Genomic DNA, 22,777 nt, shown 5'->3' with positions numbered 1-22,777 from the left:
GTGAATTTGGTAGATCTCCAGGAGTAGGGTTGGTGACCACTGTCTTACAGTATGGCCTTTATATATTTTTTGCATTAATGTATTAGTACAGTGCAAAATGGTCACACTCATAAAATGATCGCAATCTTAGAGTGTTAACATGATCTAAACCAGCCAAGAAGGTCAATTTTGATTGCAGGTTGAATTATCAAAGCATTGTTGTATTGTATTGTTGTTGTTATTCAACGTTAAACATCCTCCAAGCTGTTAAAAGCTAATATATTCAGGTCGTTGTGCTCAATACCCTGCTGACATAAACTTTATTGACCCATTGCTGCCGTAATTGTGCTTGGCTGAATTTATAGCACTTCGTAAAGCACCCAGCCATCTGATCTTGTCCTCCTCTCTGTCCGTGGCACAGATCCACTGGCGCTTTGGGCTCTCCAAGCGAAAAGCATTCTGCACATCTGTGGAGGGAATTTGAAAACAACATTATTGAATTCCGGCTGCTATGCTTGCTCATTATCACATGATCAGAGGTCTACTGTAAGCTGCGGTCGCATAACCAGGCATCTTTTTCCTTCTGTATGAACTATGATCAGCAATCTATTCTTTCATATGATCAAGTATTGGTTTTCAACTATTGTTACAAATGTGTTCTTGTCACCAGGACAATTCCAATACAATCTGTAATGTCAAAGTAATAAGGTTCGTCGAAAAACACAGCACAATGACAATTCAAGATCATTCTCACAATACATGATATGCATCATGATATTTATTTTTTTCTGTGGTTTGATAAGTTGTAACAGAAAAAAAGAAACCCGCAGTGTCATACAATGGTTTTATTCAAAATGTTAAATATTGCATTGCTTTAAATCTGGTCCAGCAAAGCTAATGATGTTCTCTTTGTAATGAAACATGAAATTGATCAGTGTTCTTTAAGTGCTGACAATATCCTTGATATGCTCAGAAAAGCATATTATGATGTAATGTGAAGGGCATTTAGGTGAAGAAGTATACTCAATGAAATGTTTCAGCTTTTTTGACATATTTGGACACATCAGAGTTTGATCATCAGTTAAACAGTATGTATAGATAAACGTTACATAATGGAACAAAAACTAAGGAAAATTGACTTTGCAATCATTTATTTAAACAAAAATAATGGAGATATAATTTTTTAATCTGTTGAAAAAGTAAGTAAACCCTTGGCTTCAGTAACTGGTATTACCCCCTTTAGCAGAAACAACTTGTGGGCATTTTCTATAACTGTCTATCAGTTACTAACTTACTAAACTTACTAAATTTTTGCTCATTCTTCCATACAGAATTATTCCAACTGTGCAATGTTTTACTTGCATATACTTGCATGTACAGTCCATTTTAAAATCCCTCAGCAGCATTTGAATTCCAAAACACTAAAAGCCATAGTTGATCAAGGTTTGAAATTTGCATTTGATGAACTTCAAATTGAGCTCAAATGTGCTAGCTGAACTCAGTACAATCTGTCACGCGACACTTCTCCAGTGGCGTATGGTACAGTTTGTAAAACCATCAATCATCATAACAACTCAAGTCTACAACAAGCTATAGTCTATCAGTTGTTTCAGTGGCGTAGGCAGAAATAAACCATTGGGTAGACCTGTAAAACAATAGAGTAGGCCAGCTTGGTAGACACAAGACCCAAAGAACACGATATGACTGAGATTAAATCAGACAACAGATATGTGCAAAAACAAGGAAAAATGGCAACGATGATGGTAGAACTCAACATACTCTATGAGACAGAATCTCATGTTTACAGATACAGATTCAAACACTGGTACGCTGATAAAGAACTGAGCTTGAGGAAATGGCAGATAGCAAAAATTGCTGTACACTGACTGGAAAGCTGAGAAAAAAAGGTGGAGCTTGGACAAGTTGGCAGTGGTTGTAAATCTTTTCCACTTATAGGTAATCTTCCAGACCACGGAAACTAATATTTTGGAAAAAAGTTCTCAAACCCCCTCCCAGACCTATTTTGGTCTAGGCATGATGATACCCCAACTCCAATAACAAAGCAAATGAAACCAGATATAAGAGGTTTAAAGGTTAAGACAAGCTCCTCCAAGATATTCCCTAACCGTGTTCTAATCATTAGTACTCGATCGGGTGCACCTGATTTCAATTTGACGCGTTTGAAGAAGTAATATATAAAGAGGTGTACTTACTTTTTCCACATAAGGAAACTACATTCCTGTTTATTTTAATATATAAAGAATGATCAAATGTTCATTTTTTAAAACTTGATATCTGTATGTCCAAATATGCTGAACAAGTCTAAACTTCACAGGATGTACTTACTTCTTTACATGACTGTAATTTATCATGATATTACCCTAGTAATAAGCCATGAGAAGCTGTGCATTACAATAAATGTGTTATGGGTAAGGGGTAGTGTAAGGCTCGACATGGCATAAAATCACTGTAAAGCATGGCCTGAAGTTGCTTATTGCTTGTATAAAACGGCAACAAACAATGCCATTTCTAGAATTGATGGTTGCCAAGCAACATAATGATATTACATTCTGTTAGCACAAGTTGTTTTTTCCCCCCAGTTTTCTCCTGAATTTAATCATATCCAATTCCACCCACTAGCTAGGTCTCCCCCAATCACATGATACTACGTGAAGGACATGTGAAAGTGAAGGACAGCACAAGCTTCCTCCAAATAAACTGGTGCTAACACAACATCGTTGGACAGCTCAGCATGCTTGGAGGAGAACGTTAACTGACAATTCTGTTATGTTAGCTAACAGATGCCCATGAGGGGAAAAGGAGGGCGATCCTACCCACCCAGAGAAATGCGGTAAATTATGCTGTCCTAGACTCCCAGTCTTGAATGGCTGCGGGATCAGCACAATCTTTTTTAATAACTTGGTGCATTAGCACATTATTCACCTGATGTGTGTGGTCAAATGTGTTTAAATTAAATACTTTACAATGGCTTTGAACATGTCTCAGTTAATCAGAACTATTACTTGCATTTCTGATTCTCTCTCAGTATCAGATGTCAAACTAGTTCAGACTACCCAACAATCCAAGCAGAGAGATAATCTGTGTGGAGATTACTTTACTCACACTTTGTGTCCACTATCTCAGAGAGACTGAGGCTGTGCAGAGCTATGGAAGCCAGGAATGTGTGGGAGGTATTTACAGCCAACCTGAACGGCATGTGAGACACTCTCCTCTCAGTCAGCACCAGGGCATCATTAAAAAGGAACAGACCCAGCTCACTTACACACTCATACATCCTATAGAGAAGAGAGATTTTAGAGTAATACTTTTAGGGCTGGTCAATGTGATGTTAATATACTGGGCTGGGCACAAAACTTTGAAAAAGTAGTGATGACTGAATACCGAATACACCACCACCATAATTCTTATTTAATTCACACTGTACCTCACTGTTACTGGTTGTCAGTTTTGCTCATGTAATTCCTCTGTTAATATGTTTCATGAAAAAAATCAAATATTTAGAGGAATACAAAAATTAATACAAAATTCTCAACATTATTTTGGCTCTCATTGCCTGCTTCAGTCATTGCTGCTCCCACAATCCCACTGCCCTTTCATGACCTAAGCCGACAATTCACCTTATCCCAATAACAAGTTTGACTTTAAAGTGGGTAGGTATATGATTTTCAGGTAATGATAGTTATGTAACTTGCCACGGAACGCATGCGCAAGTTCAGTACAATACTAAAGCTAAGCTTATCACTGAGGAGACTGTTCAGTTCAGTCATCCCTCAAAAGAGTTTATTAAAACTCAGAATAACTGATCATCACAGTGATTTATCAGTTTACTCAGGCTTCTAAGATCAGTGTTTGTAAAGAAGCCATTTTTGAGTTCTTTTCAAAGTATGCCTTTACATGCTGAGTGCTGATTTTAAAATAGTTACTTAAGAAGCAGTGACATTTTTCTGAAAGATGATTCTCTAACTCTCTCTCTCTATAGATAAGTATTCTAAAAGTATTCTCCTAAAAATGCAAAAAGTAACTGTATTCTGAATACTGCCTTTACAAAATGTAACCTGGACTGAATACAGATACTTAATTTTTGTATTCTGAATACTTGCATTCCATTACATCCCAACCCTATTAATAGATTTGGTTGAATGTAATTTAATGCATTGCATCTACAGACTGTCCAAAAAGTTTTTTTGAATTTCTTGATTAGAAAATTGCTACGCTTTTATATAAAGTTGATAAAGTACATTGCATATGCTATTTGTGGCAAATTTGCTTTTTGCGCATTCCTACTCGTGAAGAAAAGGCCCGAGTCAAATCGACACCAGTAGTCTACTTGCTAGCATGGCTTACGGAAGTTATCTTATACTCAAACTGTGTACTATATTTGTCAGCAGTACCTGAGGGAGGGAACAATGTCTTCATTAAGGCAGCTCAGTAATGCTACGTCCTGTGTGGTGATCAGGTACCGGCCTCCTTCTTGCAGAGTCTGGCACAATAGAATATGTCAGTCAACCTTACTGTAGTGTATTGTGGGTGGGGTTCTGTGTGCTTGTCCAGTGATTTGACTTTTATGTGTTATTTGAATTACACAGCATTGGCACACATGACTTAATAGCTTCATAAATATTTGGAACAGTGGAACTCACTGGGCAGCTCTGGATGGTCCGCTGAGCCTCTAGCATTTTCAGGTCTCGGTCAGAAGTCTTTTTCAACTTGGGGGAAAAGCAAAAAGCCATTTTTTAAAAGAACGTTTTCAAAAATATTTAGGTGTTGCCCTTTTTTTTTCTTTCTTAGAAGTTTGTTTGCATTTTCTGCTTCTCAAAATCTAAGTAATCCCAATTAAAAATTTACATGCATGAATCCATAAAAACTTACTCCACATCTTAGATGTTCAGTGTTGATGTTCTAATGTAAATTTACTTTCCTTATGTCTTTTTTTTATTAACAGCTGTAACAACTGTCATGAGCTGTAACATCTTTCTCTCCAATAAACGTTTTAATTACTGTTTATCTGATGGTGATAGATTTGTTACTCAAATAATATCTGCTCAGTGGGGTCCTGTAGGGGTCCTGACCACCAATGAATGGGGTAAAGGGGATAACAAATTACGCAGAGAAACAGCTGGACTACAATCTGTAACCATACAGAATGCAGCTTTATGGTAAGTGGATCAGATAAGATGTACAATGAGTGTAGATACAATGTAGGTGTTCCTTATAAATTAACCAGTGAGTGTACATAGCGCTCAGTGTGAAATGAGTGACATGCATAGCTGTGTGAGGTTGTGTTATGAACAGTGTTGCATCTCTTGACGTCTTCATTAACCTAAGTTTAAATCAATCATGAGAAAGACCTGGAAATTTATCAAATTTGGCCACACTGGTGGTTTTAAAAAGATTAAACATCTTCAGACACACTGCACATTAATCCAAGACCAGTTCAATGTTTGTTACTTACAAATACAAGGAGTTTAATCTAAAATTCACAATGTGCAGTTTATCTAAAAACATTTATGTACACAAAATTACAGAGTTTCCAGTTTATATAGTTGACCACTAACTTGTCCACTGTGCGCTACTTCAAATATATATGCATTCAAGATAACAGTGGAAAAAGTCAATTGTAATGGAAACATGAGACTGCATTTAAACAGTGACATGCGGAAACATGCAAAAACGAAAAAGCAAAAGATCCACTGCACTGATTTAACGTCATTTGAAGTACTGCATGGTGGAAAAGTGTTTGTGTGCAATATATCATAATACGCTATTCATTTCAAGGTAGATTGTATTCAATTCTGACATGAATTCAGCATTTCGATTTTTAAATGCAAATTGTTATGTACTGTTTTTTTCCATAAAGAGGTTGCTTTTCATTTGGCATGTATTCCACTGGGAAAAGTAATGTCATAAAATGTTTGACTTGAAGCTGCAGCAAGTGTACAGTGGTTACCTTACGGATGAAGCTCCTGTAATTCACTAGTGTGTTGAATGCAGAGGACAAGTGTGTGTGATCAGGGTGTTCAGGTGGTGTGTGTAGCATTAAAGCCTCAAGCAAAGTCACATACTCCTCCACTCGTAAGGATGGACTCAGAAACAGCTCTTGGATGCTGGACATAGAAATGAACACTTGTTAAGGCAGTGCATGAAGGCTCCATGTTACCAGAAGGAGAAAATTAGACTAATTTGAGTATTGCGTATTACCTTAACATTCTAGTAGCAAGGGTCCTGTTGTGTCTCTTTAGAAAGGCTCGGAATGCAGGAAGAACCTCTCTACACTGGAAAGCAAGCAAAACTTTAAATGTTTCTGACATATGTCCAGTTACAAAAAAGTGATTTTAGACTAGATATCATGATATGTACTTCTACATTAGATACTTGCTTTATGACCAAAGGTCTCTATTGCTTGTACTGTAAATGTTTCAAAATGTCTGGTTTATCCTGCAGTTCATACAATCCATATATGAAAACCAAGCTGCAAAAACAACCTGTTTTGAATTCAACACGGTTGCCATGTTACAACCACGAACACATTTACATATGACTGCCCACTCAGCTTGCAGCACTTTAGCCTGCCCATGCTATCCCTGGCTGTCAGGAAACAAATGTATTATCACAGCTTTCCAAAGGGTCCAGAAATCTTTAGAAATCTTTTTATGATGTCTCTTAAGATTTCAATCTTAATAGCTTGTTCTGCACAGTTCAGACTGAATACAGGACACAATACAGGGCAGCCAATTATCAAGGGCACAACAACAAAACAGCTTGTTTTAAGTCAAGAGGTTGGAAAATGGTTGTGTAAACTGTTTTAGGAACATAATTTTAGGCAAACATTATAAGTGGATTTAAAATGCAACAAAAAATTTTAAAGTTGCCCCCTTAAAATATCTAAATCTGCACAATAAATTGGCCACAACTATCAGGGCTTTGCCAAGTGCATTTTAGTGCAGGCTATCTACATATTCATGTCTATGCACATCTGTGCACCGAGTTTTATTTGTTTGCAAAAACAAACTTTTGCTTATCATGTTGAATGCTAGCTAGCACCAGCAGCAAAAAGTTGTAGTTTCTTCAGGTTGTCAATGATTAGCCTGTCGGAGCAAGTTATGGTTGCTGAATTGAGGAAAAAAAAAACAGTTATGAAGTTCACAAAATAATTTTATAAATTTATTCAGGAGTTTTATTTGAAGCATTAATGTGACTTTGCCACATCTTGCCGGCAGGCATACCACCTTGTTTCTTACAGATCTGTTTTTGCTGCAATACCATTTTGAAAATCACCTACCATATAATCTAATAAACAAATGCCAATAAACAAATATAGCAAAAAGTACCATGTTTTTTTTTTTTTGTTTGTTTGAAGAACAAAGTTTGGTTTCACGTAATTCCTGGACACCTTGCATGTATTTGCTGAATTCCACCACCATCACCTTGATTTAACGTAAAGAGGTACTGTTTAGCCAAACTAAATACTGGATGATAACTGCAATTAATGCTGAGCTTCTTCAAGGAGATAATTTGGAAATGGTAAAACAAATACATGTAATACATATGATCACTATTTATTGTATTATAAGTAGTAGTATTTTTCTGAGTAAATAAACACTTACTGACCAGATAGATGGTTTTTCAAATCCAATGTAGATGTCTAAAACATCTTTGCAGTACTGTACATCACATAAAAATTACGGTCCTAACAAAAGCTACCAGAGGTCTGGTTTGCGAGACTGTGGTCACAGGGACCTTTTCTACCTTGTCAATGGTCCTGATGGCAGTGGGGTAGTTATTGAAGAAATTAGTGTAGGCCCGTAGCTTGGTGCAGAACCTGACACATGCACCACCCACACACTGCAGAAGACTCCATTCTTCCACCTTCTCTGTGAGGTCCTGCAGAAAAATACTGCAAAAAATTTCACACTCGCTGAAGCTTTCACATATTGACTACTATAATGCTCTACTACTGACATTCCCTGCTAGCTATATAATGCATCATCTGAATATTTTCTTGATTCTAAATTACTTAAACTTTGTCTAAACTAGCATCGTGCTTTATGAACAAGTACAGGCAGTGTTAGTCCAGACAAAATTAATGCCATATAAATATCCTAAATGTGGTTAAAGAGCACAACATTTCTATTAGAGAACTGTGGAGTGAAGGGTGTCTTTACTTGTTGCACTCCAAGATGTCCAGCAAAGGACTGAAGAGCATTAGAAGGTTGGCCGAGCTGATGATGGCTCGGTTGGAGTCCAAAGCCGCTCTGAGTGGAATGTAATACACTGTGTGTATGGCCTGCAGCAAACGCACATAAGCCCTCTCACTCTTCAGAAGCTCCCTACAGATGGCATCACGCCAGTCTGCATCACTTAACAGACCCTAATAAAAAAAAGAATCTGATTTAAAGGCATCAATACTGTAAAATTATTTAGTATTTTAAAAAGTGAGGAATCTGACTACCTTAAAATAAGTCAACAGTATGTAGTACACAGATTATTGTGTTGTTCACTTACTATTAGAGCATCAACAAACTCATTTTTTAGGCAGCCAGGTTACTTGGGGGAGAGCAAGGCACAATTTTTGTGTAAAATTCACGTTTTGTTTTTTGCAAAATCATTTTAAAATGATTTGAGCAATTTCATTCAGTTTCCACAAGCAACCTACACATTTCTGTAAACATAAACTTTTATGTTTTATGAACAATTCAGCAAAAGCTGAGTGAGCAACTTTTCCCATAGGTGGAGTTAGTTATAACTGACAGCAGGGCTAAAAAGTCAGGTAAATCCAGTCCAAAACACAAATAACTCAATATAATTCTATGCTGTTTGAACCAGCTTTAGAACCTAAATAAATTAAGAAATATTCATTAAAATAAATATTAGCAAAAGAGTCAAATATGTTTCAAATGTGGCAAATTTATTTTTAATTACAAAGCAGAAGAGCTAATATCAGTATCAGTACAATATAATACAATAAACACTGTTTTGTATTTACATGACAACTATAATATTTTTGATGAACGCCCAAAAATATTAAAAAATTGACTATTGTTTTATATGACTCATTGTTTACTTTGCTATGCTTAGTTGTAAAACAGTGTTAAAACTAATCTCTTCATGTGGAGGCCAGATATTAGCCTGTCTATTTCTCACTATGAGCTGTCTACATGCTTCAAGCATAGCTATATTTCAGCCACCAATGATGAGAATGATTAAAATAGTCAGGGTGAAAATATGTATGACTTACACACAATTCAACAATTTAAAAACACGTATGATAAAAAAGTTGCTTTTATAGCACAAAAAATGTCTGCCCAATTGCTGTGAAAATTCACAGAAGACATCGCTCTGGGAATATGAGATGATGAACAAAGGGACTATGTAAAACATCCATGTTATATATTACCATATGTTAGGCTGGGCCCTCCTCTCCCCTACTTACTAAAAAAATATTTTTTACAGTGTGGTGAAATATGTATTGTCCAACACAGACCACAATCTCTCTATCATACACACATTTATTTACAAGCATACACACCTCTGGCACCACTGGAATAGAGCTTGGGAGCCTGTTCGACACACTCTTTGTAACAGTGATGAGGTCATGTTTTTTCACAGCGCCTTCCGCACATATCTTCAATAGAAAAGTTCCCAGGAACTCCAGTGGATTATCCTACAGTATAACACAGGAGCTAATCAACACATCAGACTCATAAAAACTAAAGAAGATTTGAATGTACACTGACAGATGTAAAGACACAATATAACTGAGTGTCACTGCTATGCCGATGACACTCAGTTATATTTAGCAAGCGACCCGGATGATAAAATTAAACTTAGCAAGATTGAAGACTGTATAAAAGACATAAAGGACTGGATGTCAAGTAACTTTCTCCTTCTAAACTCGGATAAAACAGAGGTTCTGCTTCTTGGTCCAAAAGCAGCTAGAAACAAACTGTCTGATTTTACACTTAAACTTAACAATTTCTCAGTTGCATCAAGCTCATCTGTAAAAAGCCTTGGTGTCATTATAGACTCTGATCTGTCCTTCGACGCACATATAACTAATATTACTAGAACAGCCTTCCTGCATCTCCGCAATATTGCTAAATTGAGAAATGCATTATCTCTACAGAATGCAGAAAAGTTAGTTCATGCATTTATTACTTCAAGGCTAGACTACTGTAATGCCCTGCTGGCTGGATGTCCCAGCAAAAGCCTTAACAAGCTTCAGTTGGTCCAGAACGCTGCAGCCAGAGTCCTTACAAGAACCAGAAAGTTCGACCATATCAGCCCAGTTTTATCAACCTTACACTGGTTACCAGTTAAATTTCACATTGATTATAAAATTCTCTTACTGACTTACAAAGCACTAAACGGACTCGCCCCTCAGTACCTGAGTGAACTTCTCTCTCACTATAAACCATCACGCCTACTTAGATCACAAGGTGCTGGCTTACTATTAGTACCTAGAATTAATAAAGTTACATTAGGGGGGAGAGCATTCTCATACAAAGCCCCCCAGCTTTGGAATAGTCTTCCTGTTAATGTTCGGGACTCAGACACAGCCTCAGTGTTTAAGTCTAGGCTAAAATGTACTTGTATATTCAAGCCTTTGGTAATTAGTTCCCTGTCAGTTTTATACCTGCCAGAGTCTCTGCTAACACTGTAATTTGTGATCGGTCACCCAGTACAGAACTGACTCTCTGTGTGTTTTCCTTTCTTTGTTTCGCCGAGTTGAACAGCTGCCCATCCTGTACGTTCTGATGCTGCTGCCTCTTCTGCCTTGATCGAGTGCCACTGCTCGCCAGCCCTCTGGACCGGCTTACCAACATTAAGCCTCCTGCTGTACAACCCATTGCAGAACTGACTCGCTGCTGCCTCTTCTGCCTTGATCGGGTGCCACTGCTCGCCGTGCAAACCTCACCCTCACAGCCTGACCACACTGATGCTGATGCATGAACTAAACTATTCAAATTAATTGTTTGCTCCACCTCTTTCCCTGTTTTTGTACTATAATACTTTATACTAACAATGTTTACTATCCGGTGTCGACCAGAGGAGGATGGGTTCCCCTTCTGAGTCTTGGTTCCTCTCAAGGTTTCTTCCTGTTTCTTAGGGAGTTTTTCCTTGCCACTGTCGCCATTGGCTTGCTCATGGGGGCTTGGACCCGGATTTCTTTTTGTAATGCTCATTTCCTTGTAAAGCTGCTTTGTGACAACACCTGTTGTAAAAGCGTATATAAATAAACTTTACTTACTTACTTACTTACAACAGTCTTTACTTACTGATTTTTCTTTGATAAGTGCCACAAGACCCTCTATGAGAACTTGCGTAACTTCAGATTTGAGCGTGAACAAAGGCAAGGTTATATGATCCCAAAGGAACAGACCTGTAAAACCAAAAGACTGTTGTTATAATGGTAACAGGCTATTCTATATAATAACATCATCATTAGTAGACTTTAAAAAATGATTAAAATGCAGTGAGGTCACAAATGGAACAGTGTTCTTTTGGACATGCACTCATTTTTTTCCCTTCCATAGATCTTAGTTGATCAGACTTACCCAGTGTGCGGCCTCTGCTCTCTTGACTCAAGAGCTGCAGTTGTGGCCCCAGCTGTTTTCTTAGGTTTACCAGAGATTGCTCAATCCACTCTGCCTGTCTGCACCAGCTCAGCAAGGGCCCTTCTCTCAGATACAGCAGGGGTGGAAAGTCACCATTCCCTGACCAGTCACTCAGAACTGACACAAGATACAAAAATTACTTAACACCTTAATGGCTAACCAAGCCATTAATTAAGGGCTTTATAAAACATTCCTAGCATTTACACTGTCCTACTCCTGTGTATCACTTGAATTTACTCACTGTGTTGGTAGGAGCCAGTGCAGATTCCTGTGGGTGCCCTGACACTCAATCCACTCAGAGTGGCCAGTATGCTTATTAGCTCCACCCCTGCAACTGAGAAGATAAGAATAAAATGGATATAGTTCAAGTTCTAAAATCTGATTGGCTGAGCTATGTTTGAAGCTGTTGTACAATAGTTGATATACAGTGGCTCCAAAAAGCATTTGGAAAAACCTAACCAGTAATCAACAAAACATGCTTTAGGATATCTCATAAAATACTCTGAGTGAAGAAAGCATGAAGAATTCCTAACCAACTGCTCTAAGGCTACTTTAAAGCATAGAGGAGCAAATGTCAAAATCTGGGGCTGTTTCTCTGATAGTGGTGATGGTGAGTTTGATGGGATCATGAGCTCAGAAGTGTACAAAGACACTTTGGATCTAACTCTACAGAAGTCTGCAAAGAAACTACTCAAACAATAATGATTTAAAACATTTTAGCCACCTTTCTAAAAGGAATACTATTCTAAAAAGAAACCTAGAGTACTGGAATAATCTGTTTAAAATAAATGCCAATTGGTTTGACATTTTACTTCCTAACTTAAAAATTAAAATTAATGCATTTTTAAGTAACATATGAATATCCAAATGCTTTTTTATGTTACTGTACGCACACAAATATCACCGCACAGATCACATTACTTTATTGAACATTGGTGTATTTTTTAAAACACTGAAATATTTTTGACACAAAAGCCACTGCATTACAGTGGTTTTACCACAGGTAAATGTTGTTTGGCACAATGCAAATCAAACTATAACTCCATAGCATTAGCTCAGTAAGGTCGCAATCATATTAAATTCTTCACTGTTTACATGCTTGTCGTCATGACTGTGGATCTAAGTTTGCCTTGTCTGTGTCATGCTTGTCGTCATGACTGTGGATTTAAGTTTGCCTTGTCTGCTTGTCGTCATGACTGTGGATCTAAGTTTGCCTTGTCTGCACCAGCTCAGCAAGCCCTTCTGAACCAGCCTTAGACCATTTATGGAGTACTTTTGCACTATACAATTTAGTGTAGGCCCTGTTACAAAACACTTTATACAAAGTTTAATTCTTCAGTAATCAGTAATTTAAAAATCTTATGTGTGCACTTCAGGACAGGTATTTTAATACAGGAATCTAAATAGTTACTGCCTGTATAACATATACTTGTAGACTGACCAGAAGCAGCCAGAGGAGCAAAGACATCCAAAGTTCCGGTATCTGAGGCAGGGACCACCCAGCCACAAAGCCTTTTCCAGAATTCCCTTACACACGGCTTCAAAATAGTTTTCTCAGTAATGCTCAGGCCTACAGTGAAGGAAATCAAGAACCTGATTTATTCTCAAACTCAAATAACCCCAAGAAGTTTTATGTGATTGAGTAATACCAACCTATTTGTAAGATACTTAAGGTGCAATACTAACAGGACAAGGAAACATTGTTTTAATACAAGAGAACCACTCACTGTTGTCGGAAGAAAACCTTGTATCTCAACTTTTGTCCTTTTTCACTTTTTGACATATTTTGAAAATGCCTGTTACTCTTTACATTGTGTGTGAGTTTCATGATGAATGAACCAAAAGAAACAGCCAAAAATTACTTGGAAAAAGTCCAAAGTTCCATTGACTTACATTAAAAGCCAAGCATGTTTTTTCCTTCTCCTGTAAAGTTACCATTTTGGAGATACGAGGTTTTGTTCTGACAGCAGCGCACTGCATTACTGCATTGTTAAAAAAAAAAGCATTAGCTAACAGAGTTCAATAGTGAGCCATTGATCCCACATACTATGGACTTAATGAAGAACGGTCACCTTCTATAAGGCAAATCTCCTCAGTGCTTCCTTCGGCCATAATGCCGATACTCTGCACTGTTCTGCCTTCTATAGCCCTCTCAACCAGAGAGAGAAGAGCCTCCAAAGTCATTCCACTGTAGTCATACAACAATGGCACCACATGGACCAGAGCTCCACACAGCACCAGCTAGAAAGGTTATCCATGTAATGTAACATTATTTCACACACAATAGCTCATGTAAACAAGCAGAGAAATTCTGACAGACGTGAGGATTCTGAATTTTAAATCAATTTGCAGAATAAGTAGAAGACGAGATATTTTATTATGGTTTGAATGTGGTGAAAAATTACAGAAAGCAAAATCATCCTTTACATTTTTGCCACGTTATCTTTAACATTGCTGACATCAGAAGAAATGGGAAAAAGTCAGAAGCTGTTATTACAGACTGTACATTTGATCAGTATAGCAAAACAAAAGTAATCATTTTTAGAATACTTGTTTACCTCATATGCAGGAATTCTGGATGACACAAGTAGCAGGTGAACTGGAGGGTGATCATTGGACCTGATATGTGACTTTAATGGCAAGCTGTAAAAATTCAGCCAGTTACAGAAAGTCTCAAAGGTTTTGATTGTTTTGACTGAAGCTAAGTGTTACACTCACCTGAGACCACTGTATAAACAGTATAAATATAACCTTCTAACTGAAAGGGATTTACAAGTCAACTGACCTTATTGGTAGTGTTTTCATAGAGCTGGTGGCCCAAGTCTTCTTGACAGTCGAACTTAGAGTGGAATTCAGCTGAGCTCTGTGCTCTTTCATGCTGGATAAGTTCTCCGGGCGGTACTTATCCTAAATATGAACACAACAACAACTGCATTCACCAGTATCGATCTGTCCACTGTTCAATAATCAGGAAAACCATGAGTTCAGTATGTAAGCACTTACAGGAATACACCAACATTTTTTAACATAATTGTTTATCTGCTGCATTTGCATTATGTTGATAATAAATAATAATGTGTTTCCCAGTACTTGTAAGAACAGAAAACGTGTTGACTCAAATCACACTTACAGAAGTTAATGGACACCTGCTTTAGCTACTGAAACCAAAACAATTCTCCATGGCTAGGCCTGGGAAATATTTAAAAATAATTATCATGGTATTGATTAAATCATCAATCCTCCCTCTCCCACCCATGCAAAGAAATACACTTTACACAATATTAATCTGCTGCAGCTTAGACTTACTTTCTGTGCTATCTTTAGTTTGTATCTTCTTTAGCATTAACTCCCCTGCTGGTGTGGGTTTATGGCTGTTTCTTGTCTTCAAATGATGCACATTTAAATGTGGATAAACTTCAGCTTGCTAAACATATGTGTTTCAAAAGTCACATCCATGTGCTTAATTCAATGTTTTCCGTTGTAATAGCGGACAGGTTCCATATATCCAGCTTTATATATGTATTTTTATGAATTTACTCATGTCAATCATTCAAACCACTGGGACACTTTAAGAGCTCATATTCTATATGTTTCTCTTATTTTATATATATTTTTAAATGGGCTGTATGGAAATGCTTAGAATTTTTCTCTGACAGTATGATGACTCTTGGAAAACCTCTAGCAGGTGGGCAAATTTCTCTACAGTAAACAGATCATTAATGCCCTGTAAACACTTATTGTATAAACAGTAAAAGGGAAAAACATTAGAAGTATATATTGTTTAATATTATTTAACAAGATGTCCTATGTAATTCCCTTTACCAAGATATCAATTACCTTTGCACTGTCATCAGATTACTTGTCAATCATCGCTAATATCTGATTACACAACCCTCTCACACAGGTCTATCCATGGCAATCGACTATACACTAAAATGCTGAAGTATTTTTTTAAAAAACAGCAAAATGCCAGGATGACCACCTAAACTCACTGATCTAAGTTAGCACAATTGCCTTTGTTATATTCACTATACTTTTTTTAGTGTCTGATATTAAAGTCTTACCCCCAGTTGGAGAAGAGCAGTTGTAAGACTCAGCGGCAGCATGCTAGACTTCTGTCTGACACTGCTGGCATATGTTCCTCCAGATAAGCTGTTAGCTAACCAAGCTCTCCTGGTCTTTAAAGCAGCTCCTGTTGAAAAGTATTCACTAATTCACCAGATGGGTTTATATTCAGGGACAGCATTCACCTTTTCCTTTTCTGCATAAAATGTACTGAAGTATTGTATAAACATTACACTGCTTGGTTAAAGTTTACTGTAAGTAAGCTCACTTTTATGCTCCACTATCTTCTCCCGGATAGTTTGTCTGATGATGTTTTCTGTTTTTCTCTCCTTCTGCTCTTCAGGCTCAGTCAAAGTTTCATTCAGAGTACCATAGATGTCTGCTGCTTCACGTGGAGATAGAAAATCAAGGCTACCAGCACAGGCCACATAGTGTTTTTTCCAGGCACCGTACTCTTTATCTGATGGGCTGTAGGGAAGGAACCAACCTCGTCGAACACACTTTGGAGACCACAAGCAGTCCTGAGTAATCACATAGTGAGAGAAAATTAATGGACAGCTAAGTACAGATGTCACCACTATTCAGCAAGAGCAAATATGCACTGCTGCACAGGCCTATTTCTTGCTATAAGTGGTACAAGCAGAAGCTTATACTTGTATGTATGTACTGTTAAAAATGTATTCTGTTTCATTTTTCAAAAAACTGCAGTGAATTCTGAGATGTTCTTACTTTTTTCTGCTCAAAATTAAGTATTTCTGCAGACCCACTTGTGGCCATTCCCCCAGCAGAATGGAAAACGACATTATTTTGTTTTTAATTTATATAATCAGAAAAAATATTTTTATCCTGTAACTCTGTTAGCAGATTAACAAGGACACTATTGAAATGTTGTGACTCTGTGTTGAGCTGCTAGAGACCAATGGGGAGGGGGGTGAGAACCTTTCCACAAAGATGGCCATGCTTAGATAAATTGGACATCACAACTGCAGCTTTCTTAATCACCACAATGATAAAAACACTATATAACAAATAAATGTTGACTTGCTTACTCACCCACAGAGCCAAAAATTCAGTTCACTTCTGGTTTTGTAAATCATTCACAATTCCATCAAATTATATTCCATCAATATTATTGAAGAAAAGTATAGTACACCCAGAGGACCTCCAAAACAGGCAGAAACTGCATTTTATGGCTACTGGGAAGAGAGGTTAATTCTTTTCATTCATGCATACAAAAGAATATCACAGAACTGGATGGGGGGCCCCAAGCAGGATTATTTTAGAGCCCCTAAATGTTCATAAACGGCCCTGCAGCTATGTACAGCTATTAAGTAGGGGAAAATACAGTGAGGTGCAATATGCTTTACAGGCTACTAGTTAAGTCTGTGCTGTAAAATTTTATTTACATCCTTTAAATTTCAGACCAAGGATGGGAGAGTTCAATCAAGCATGTTTAAAAAGGGGCATGACCTAACTATGCTGGACCAGAGTCAGAGATGCCTGATTTTTTATTGATTTTAACTCAAGGTTGCAGTTATCACCAGCAATAAAAAATGATGTAATTCCATATTAATTATTTTACACTTGGCAAAATAGCTCATTGAAAGAGGCAAAAAATTATGCAGAATTTGCAGATTCTAAATGTTCATATATATATATATATATATATATATAGAGAGAGAGAGAGAGAGAGAGAGAGAGAGAGTATGTATATCACATGTAAATGTGTAACAGGGTTGTTATGTTCCTTGAGAAGGATGCTGTGACAAAAAATAAGGACTTGTTATGCCGATCTCGAATCTATCCTATCAGACCTGGCAACAGCCTATGGTACAGGAATCGGAGCTGGGTTTTTCCATTATTGCACAACTGGGAACTTTCAAGGCCTTGAGTCTGACTGAGAGCAACTCTCGCTGACGTCATTAAGATGCACATGAGGGATACTATCTTTGTTGACTGAATCTCATCAGTGACACTGTGTTTAGACAGGTTTCTAAACCAAGTCAAGTCCACATTAAACAGTTTGAGGAATCAGCAAATATATATGTAGATTGTCTATTTTACATATCATTTTCATAAAACTATAACTGCTTTAATCAAGTGTTTGGGAAGATGATGGGGAGGACACCTGTGGGTGCTCTCACCCTTACCACTTTCTCTCTCTCTTGACTCAGAGTTTTAGCATGCTGATTTCTTTCTTTAAGCTTTTGTCTTAGTTAAGTTAAACGTGAAAATGTTCAGATATTTTTCCTTGTTTTTATCCATTATTTTGATTATACATGTTCATAATCCTCAAAAATGATTTTTCATCAAAACTTGTCATTTATTTCACTTTTGAAATTTAGTGTGTGGTCTTTAAATTTAAATGTAAATTTTAATCTTAGTTACACTGTCATAAATTACCCAAAAACATTTACATAGTACAGCAAAAAGTTAACTCTTTACTAGGTGTAGGCAAGCAACCCTGCTCACCTGCTCTGCTAGAAACCTCCAGTGCCAGCAGACCTGGGCTGCAGCACACAAGTCCATGGGGTTCAGGAAGGATAGGATGTATATGGAGAGAAAGCGTGGCAGCGCAGTGGTGAAGTCCAGTCGAGTGATGGGGACTGCTTCCATGAAATAGTCACTGATGAATCTAAAGTTAAAAAAAGATGTTATAATTTTGTACCATATCATTATAGAGACAAAATATGCAAAAAAAAACAGCTATCATTAAGGATGTCATTTAAATCTGAATTGATTTACTTGAGCTGGGACTTAGAGCATCTTCTTAAGAGCTGATGAAGAACATATTTCCGCTGTTTGTCTGTCCATAGGTCAAACCAGTGAAGGATGAGGGTTGTTCTCTCCTGAAAAAGCTGTACACTTTCTGGTCATATTTTTAATTCTATCATCTAGTAACATATAGCCTTAAAGGCTCCATTTCCTACATTTGTCTTGTATTTTACTTTTTTTGCTGACGTCCACTTTTGACATTTTTGAAGGTCTGTGTACCAAAAACAGTCATAATCAATTTCAAATTACCAAAGACTGATATATGCTATATATAAATATACAATCCCATTTCCAAAAATGTTGGGACGCTATGCAGAATGTCAGTAAAAATAGGATGCAATGATATGCCTATCATGTAAACCATATTTTTAAAGGAAAATACTAGAAAGACAACATATCAAAAGTTGAAACTGAGAAATGTTATTGTTTTTTGCAAAATGTATGCCCATTTTGAATTTGTTGGGATGGGGCATGTTTACTACTGTGTTTCATCACCTTTTCTTTTAACAACACTCTGTACATGTTTGGGAACTGAGGAGACCCACTGCTGTAGTTTTGAAAGTTAAATGTTTTCTCATTCTTGTTTGATATAGGATTTCAGCTGCTCAACAGTTCGGGGTCTCCTTTGTCATATTTTTCACTTTGTAATGCGGCAAATGTTTTTAGTGGGTGACAGGTCTGGACTGCAGGCAGGCCAGTTTAGCACCCAGACTCTTTTAATACGGAGGAGTGCTGTTGTAATGCATGCAGAATGTGGTTTTACATTGTCTTGCTGACATAAACAAGGCCTTCCCTGAAAAAGATGTCATCTGGATGGCAGCATATGTTGCAAAAACATGTATATCATTCAGCATTAATGGTGCCTTTACAGATGTGCACGTCACCCATGCCATGTGCACTAATGTCCCCCTGTACCATTATGAATACTGGCTTTTGAACTGTGCACTGATAACAAGCTGAGTGGTCTTTAGCCTGGAGGACACAGTGTCCATGATTTCCAAAAAAATTTCAAATGTTCATTTGTCGGACCACAGAACACTTCGCCTCAGTCCATTTTAAATGAACTCCAGCCCAGAAAAGGTGGCAGCATTTCTGGATCTTGTTCATATACAGTTTCTTCTTTGAGTTTTAACTTACATTTGTGCATGCAGCAACAAACTGTGTTCACAGACAGTGGTTTTCAGAAGTGTTCCTGAGCCCATGCAGTGACTTCCACTACAGAATCATGTTTGTTTTTAATGCAGTGCTGCCTGAGGGCCCAAAGATCATGGCCAGCAAATACTGGTTTTTGGCCTTGTCCCTTGCATACAGAGATTTCTCCAGATTCTCGGAATCCTTTAATATTATTATGTACCGTAGATGAAGAAAAGCAAAAGTACTTTGCTATTTTATGTTGAGAAACGTTATTCTTGAATTGTTGCACTATTTGCTCGTGCAGTCTTTCACAGAGTGGTGAACCCCTACTTATCTTTACTTCTGAAAGACTCAGCCTCTCTGAGATGCTCTTTTTATACCCAATCACGTTACTGACCTGTTGCCACATTACATTTTTAGCATTACACAACTTTACCAGCCTTTTTTTGCCCCTGTTCCAACTTTTTTTGGAACATGTTGCTGGCATCAATTTCAAAATGTGCAAATATTTTTCAAAAAACAATAGAATTTCTCAGCTTCAACATATGTTGTCTTTGTACTATTTCCAATGAAACATAGGGTTTAAATGATTTCCACATCATTGCATTTTGTTTTCACTTACATTTTGCACAGCGTCCTAACTGTTTTGGAAATGGAGCTGTACACTGAGCAGGCAGAACATTATGACCACCTCCTTGATTCTACGCTCGTTGTCTATTTTATCAGCTCCACTTACTATATAGGTGCACTTTGTAGTTCTACAATTACAGACTGTAGTCCATCTGTTTCTCTGCATACTTTGTTAACCCCCTTTTACCCTGTTCTTCAGTGGTCAGGACCCCCATGAACCCTCACAGAGCAGGTACTATTTGAGTGGTGGATGATTCTCAGCACTGCAGTAACACTGACGTGGTGGTGGTCTGTTAATGTGTGTTGTGCTGGTCTGAGTGTATCAGACACAGCAGTGTTGCTGGAGTTTTTATGTCACATCAGTGTTACTGCAGTGCTGAGAATCATCCACCACCCAAATAGTACCTGCTCTGTGAGGGTCCATGGGGGTCCTGCCTGACCACTGAAGAACAGAGTAAAAGGGGGCTAACAAAGTATGCAGAGAAACAGATGGACTACAGTCTGTAACTGTAGAACTACAAAGTGCACCTATATAGTCAGAGTAGCTGATAAAATGGACAATGAGCATAGAAACGAGGAGGTGGTCATAATGTTATGCCTTATCGGTGTATATCTATCTATCTATATACACACACACACATACATATATATATATATATATATATATATACATATACATACACAGGAAGTATTACAGGAAGTCGCATAAAGAAACACTGTATACATTATATGGACTTGGGAGTGAGAAGTACGTTTTGAAACATCAAACACTTTTATTCAAAAGGAAGGAAATCTTTGTTTTCCGCGAAGTGAATATAAAGCGAAGTTATGTTTCATCTCACCTGTTGGTTGGACGACTTATTTGTTACAGGTGTCCAGGCACTAAACCGAGGGGTTGTAACTCCAGACCAAGACTCTTCTGCTGAAAATGGTGTGTGCTCTTTTCCGTTGAGCTGCCATTGTTTAATACTGTCAGGACTCGGACGGCTCCCTGGCTGGAGAGCGCTCCATTCCACGGATGTCATTTTGGCGCCACTTTACGTGCTGATGAAATCCAAATCCAAACTTAATGGGCAGTCCCAATTAGTGTCGAAATAATGTAGCCAAATGGCGTCGAGACTCTATTTAAAATATAATCTAACAATTAAGTTTAAAACAATGACAGAAGTTTGGCACCTTTAGACTGCAGCGACACTTAGGTGCACTTTACGTTGCCATAGAAACAGGAAAACAAAGCGCAGTCTGGGAATTCCTTCACTAGGAATGAAGGCGCAAAGTAGCTAACTGACAAAACAATGAACAAATGCTGATACATTCAGTTCTTAAATACCGTTTTCCAAGAAAAAATCTATGCCTTTCCAAATCTTTTCCAGTATTTTCATTTTTTTTATTTTCTACGTTCATTTTCTTAAGCTCATTAATTGCACAGGAGTGTGATATGCATTAGGGTCTTCACTTGCTGACACAGATTTGTGCAGTACATACAGGTGGGTGAAAAAGGGAAGAACCGGTATGAAGTGTCTTAGTAAGGTGTTGGACCACGACGAGCCGGCAGAACTGCTTCTAGACTCTGAAACTATAATGGAGGAATGGAACACAGTTATTCCAAAAGATAATCCCTCACTTAGTGTTTTGATAATGGTGGTGCAACTGAAGCTCCCATAAGTGTTCTGCTGCTTTGAGATCTGGTGACTCGCGTATGATTTACATCATTTCTTACTCATCAAACCATTCAGTGACCGTTCGTGCCTCCGTGGATGGGGCCATTGATGTTCTAGAAGAGATCTCATCAGGATAGAAATATTTTGTCACAGGATAATCAGGGTAATCAGTCAGAACTACTTCATAATGACTTGCAGTGACCCTCCCCTAAAAGGGGAGGAGTTGACCCACAATGCCCTCCACAGCATTCCAGAGCCACCATGAGCCCCTCACGTGTCAAGCATTCAGATATGTACTGTTCTCTTGATGTGTGCACCACACATGCACTCACCCACTTATGAAGAATATGGTGAAGACTGACTCATCTGACCACACAACTTTTTCCATGTTTCTGTAGTCCAATGTCTGTGGTTTTCGCACCACTGAACTCTCAAATGTGCATTCATCTTTGTAATAAATATCTGCATTGTGACACAACTGTAATATACTGTGGCTGAGAAGACCCAACAAACTGCAAATAAATGAGCTGCAAACACAGAAAACATTTTCATCATAATGACAACAGAGACGCTGCATTTCACAAACGCACTGCAAATACAGAAAACACATACATGTTCAGAAATGCTGAGTCACAACACAGTGAGGGTGTTTCTGGAGGACACTTAAAGAGACTTTAAAATTCTATGTAGCATAAACATTCACCAGTAAAAGTTAACTTTTATTTGAGCAGATTACTACTATCACTGTATTGTAATGGGAATTAGCTGTAGAGTGTAACTGCAAATGTTAACTGGTAATACCAATTAACCCCCACAGTACAGACATGTCAAATAGCAAACTAGCCAGCCATGCACTTGGGATTTGAGTGTCCACGGTCTTATCTACTTGGGTCAGTG

The 22,777-nt window shown here is 37.8% G+C and overlaps 1 protein-coding gene across 1 annotated transcript; it reads right to left on the bottom strand.

Annotated features, from left to right (window-relative positions):
• Positions 1–276: 276 nt before the first annotated feature.
• On the bottom strand, positions 277–21,413 carry LOC118803174 (epithelial cell-transforming sequence 2 oncogene-like). The gene is made up of 21 exons (XM_036563699.1): positions 21,062–21,413; positions 18,426–18,538; positions 18,153–18,315; positions 15,949–16,201; positions 15,680–15,807; positions 14,401–14,522; positions 14,174–14,258; positions 13,688–13,856; positions 13,057–13,185; positions 11,857–11,949; positions 11,556–11,732; positions 11,277–11,380; positions 9,527–9,661; positions 8,163–8,368; positions 7,747–7,894; positions 6,199–6,272; positions 5,948–6,104; positions 4,641–4,706; positions 4,392–4,480; positions 3,103–3,275; positions 277–446 (listed from the first exon to the last, which is right to left on the bottom strand). The coding sequence occupies exons 1-21, from the start codon at positions 21,242–21,244 to the stop codon at positions 277–279; spliced, it is 2,937 nt and encodes a 978-aa protein (XP_036419592.1). The 5' UTR covers positions 21,245–21,413.
• Positions 21,414–22,777: the final 1,364 nt, after the last annotated feature.

Source organism: Colossoma macropomum, unplaced genomic scaffold (genome assembly GCF_904425465.1).
Source record: "Colossoma macropomum unplaced genomic scaffold, Colossoma_macropomum, whole genome shotgun sequence".
NCBI lineage: Eukaryota > Metazoa > Chordata > Actinopteri > Characiformes > Serrasalmidae > Colossoma > Colossoma macropomum.
The sequence above is the reverse complement of the archived record's forward strand: the minus strand, read 5'-3'. Positions and strand labels throughout refer to the sequence as shown.

Excerpts from the sequence above, each read along its gene's own strand:
- LOC118803174 (XM_036563699.1), bottom strand. The coding sequence starts at position 21,244 with ATGACATCCGTGGAATGGAGCGCTCTCCAGCCAGGGAGCCGTCCGAGT. Across the intron at positions 15,808-15,948 it reads GAAGATAGTGGAGCATAAAA|GAGCTGCTTTAAAGACCAGG; the intron begins GTGAGCTTACTT and ends ACTTTTCAACAG. Across the intron at positions 11,733-11,856 it reads CACTGGCTCCTACCAACACA|TTCTGAGTGACTGGTCAGGG; the intron begins GTGAGTAAATTC and ends ATCTTGTGTCAG.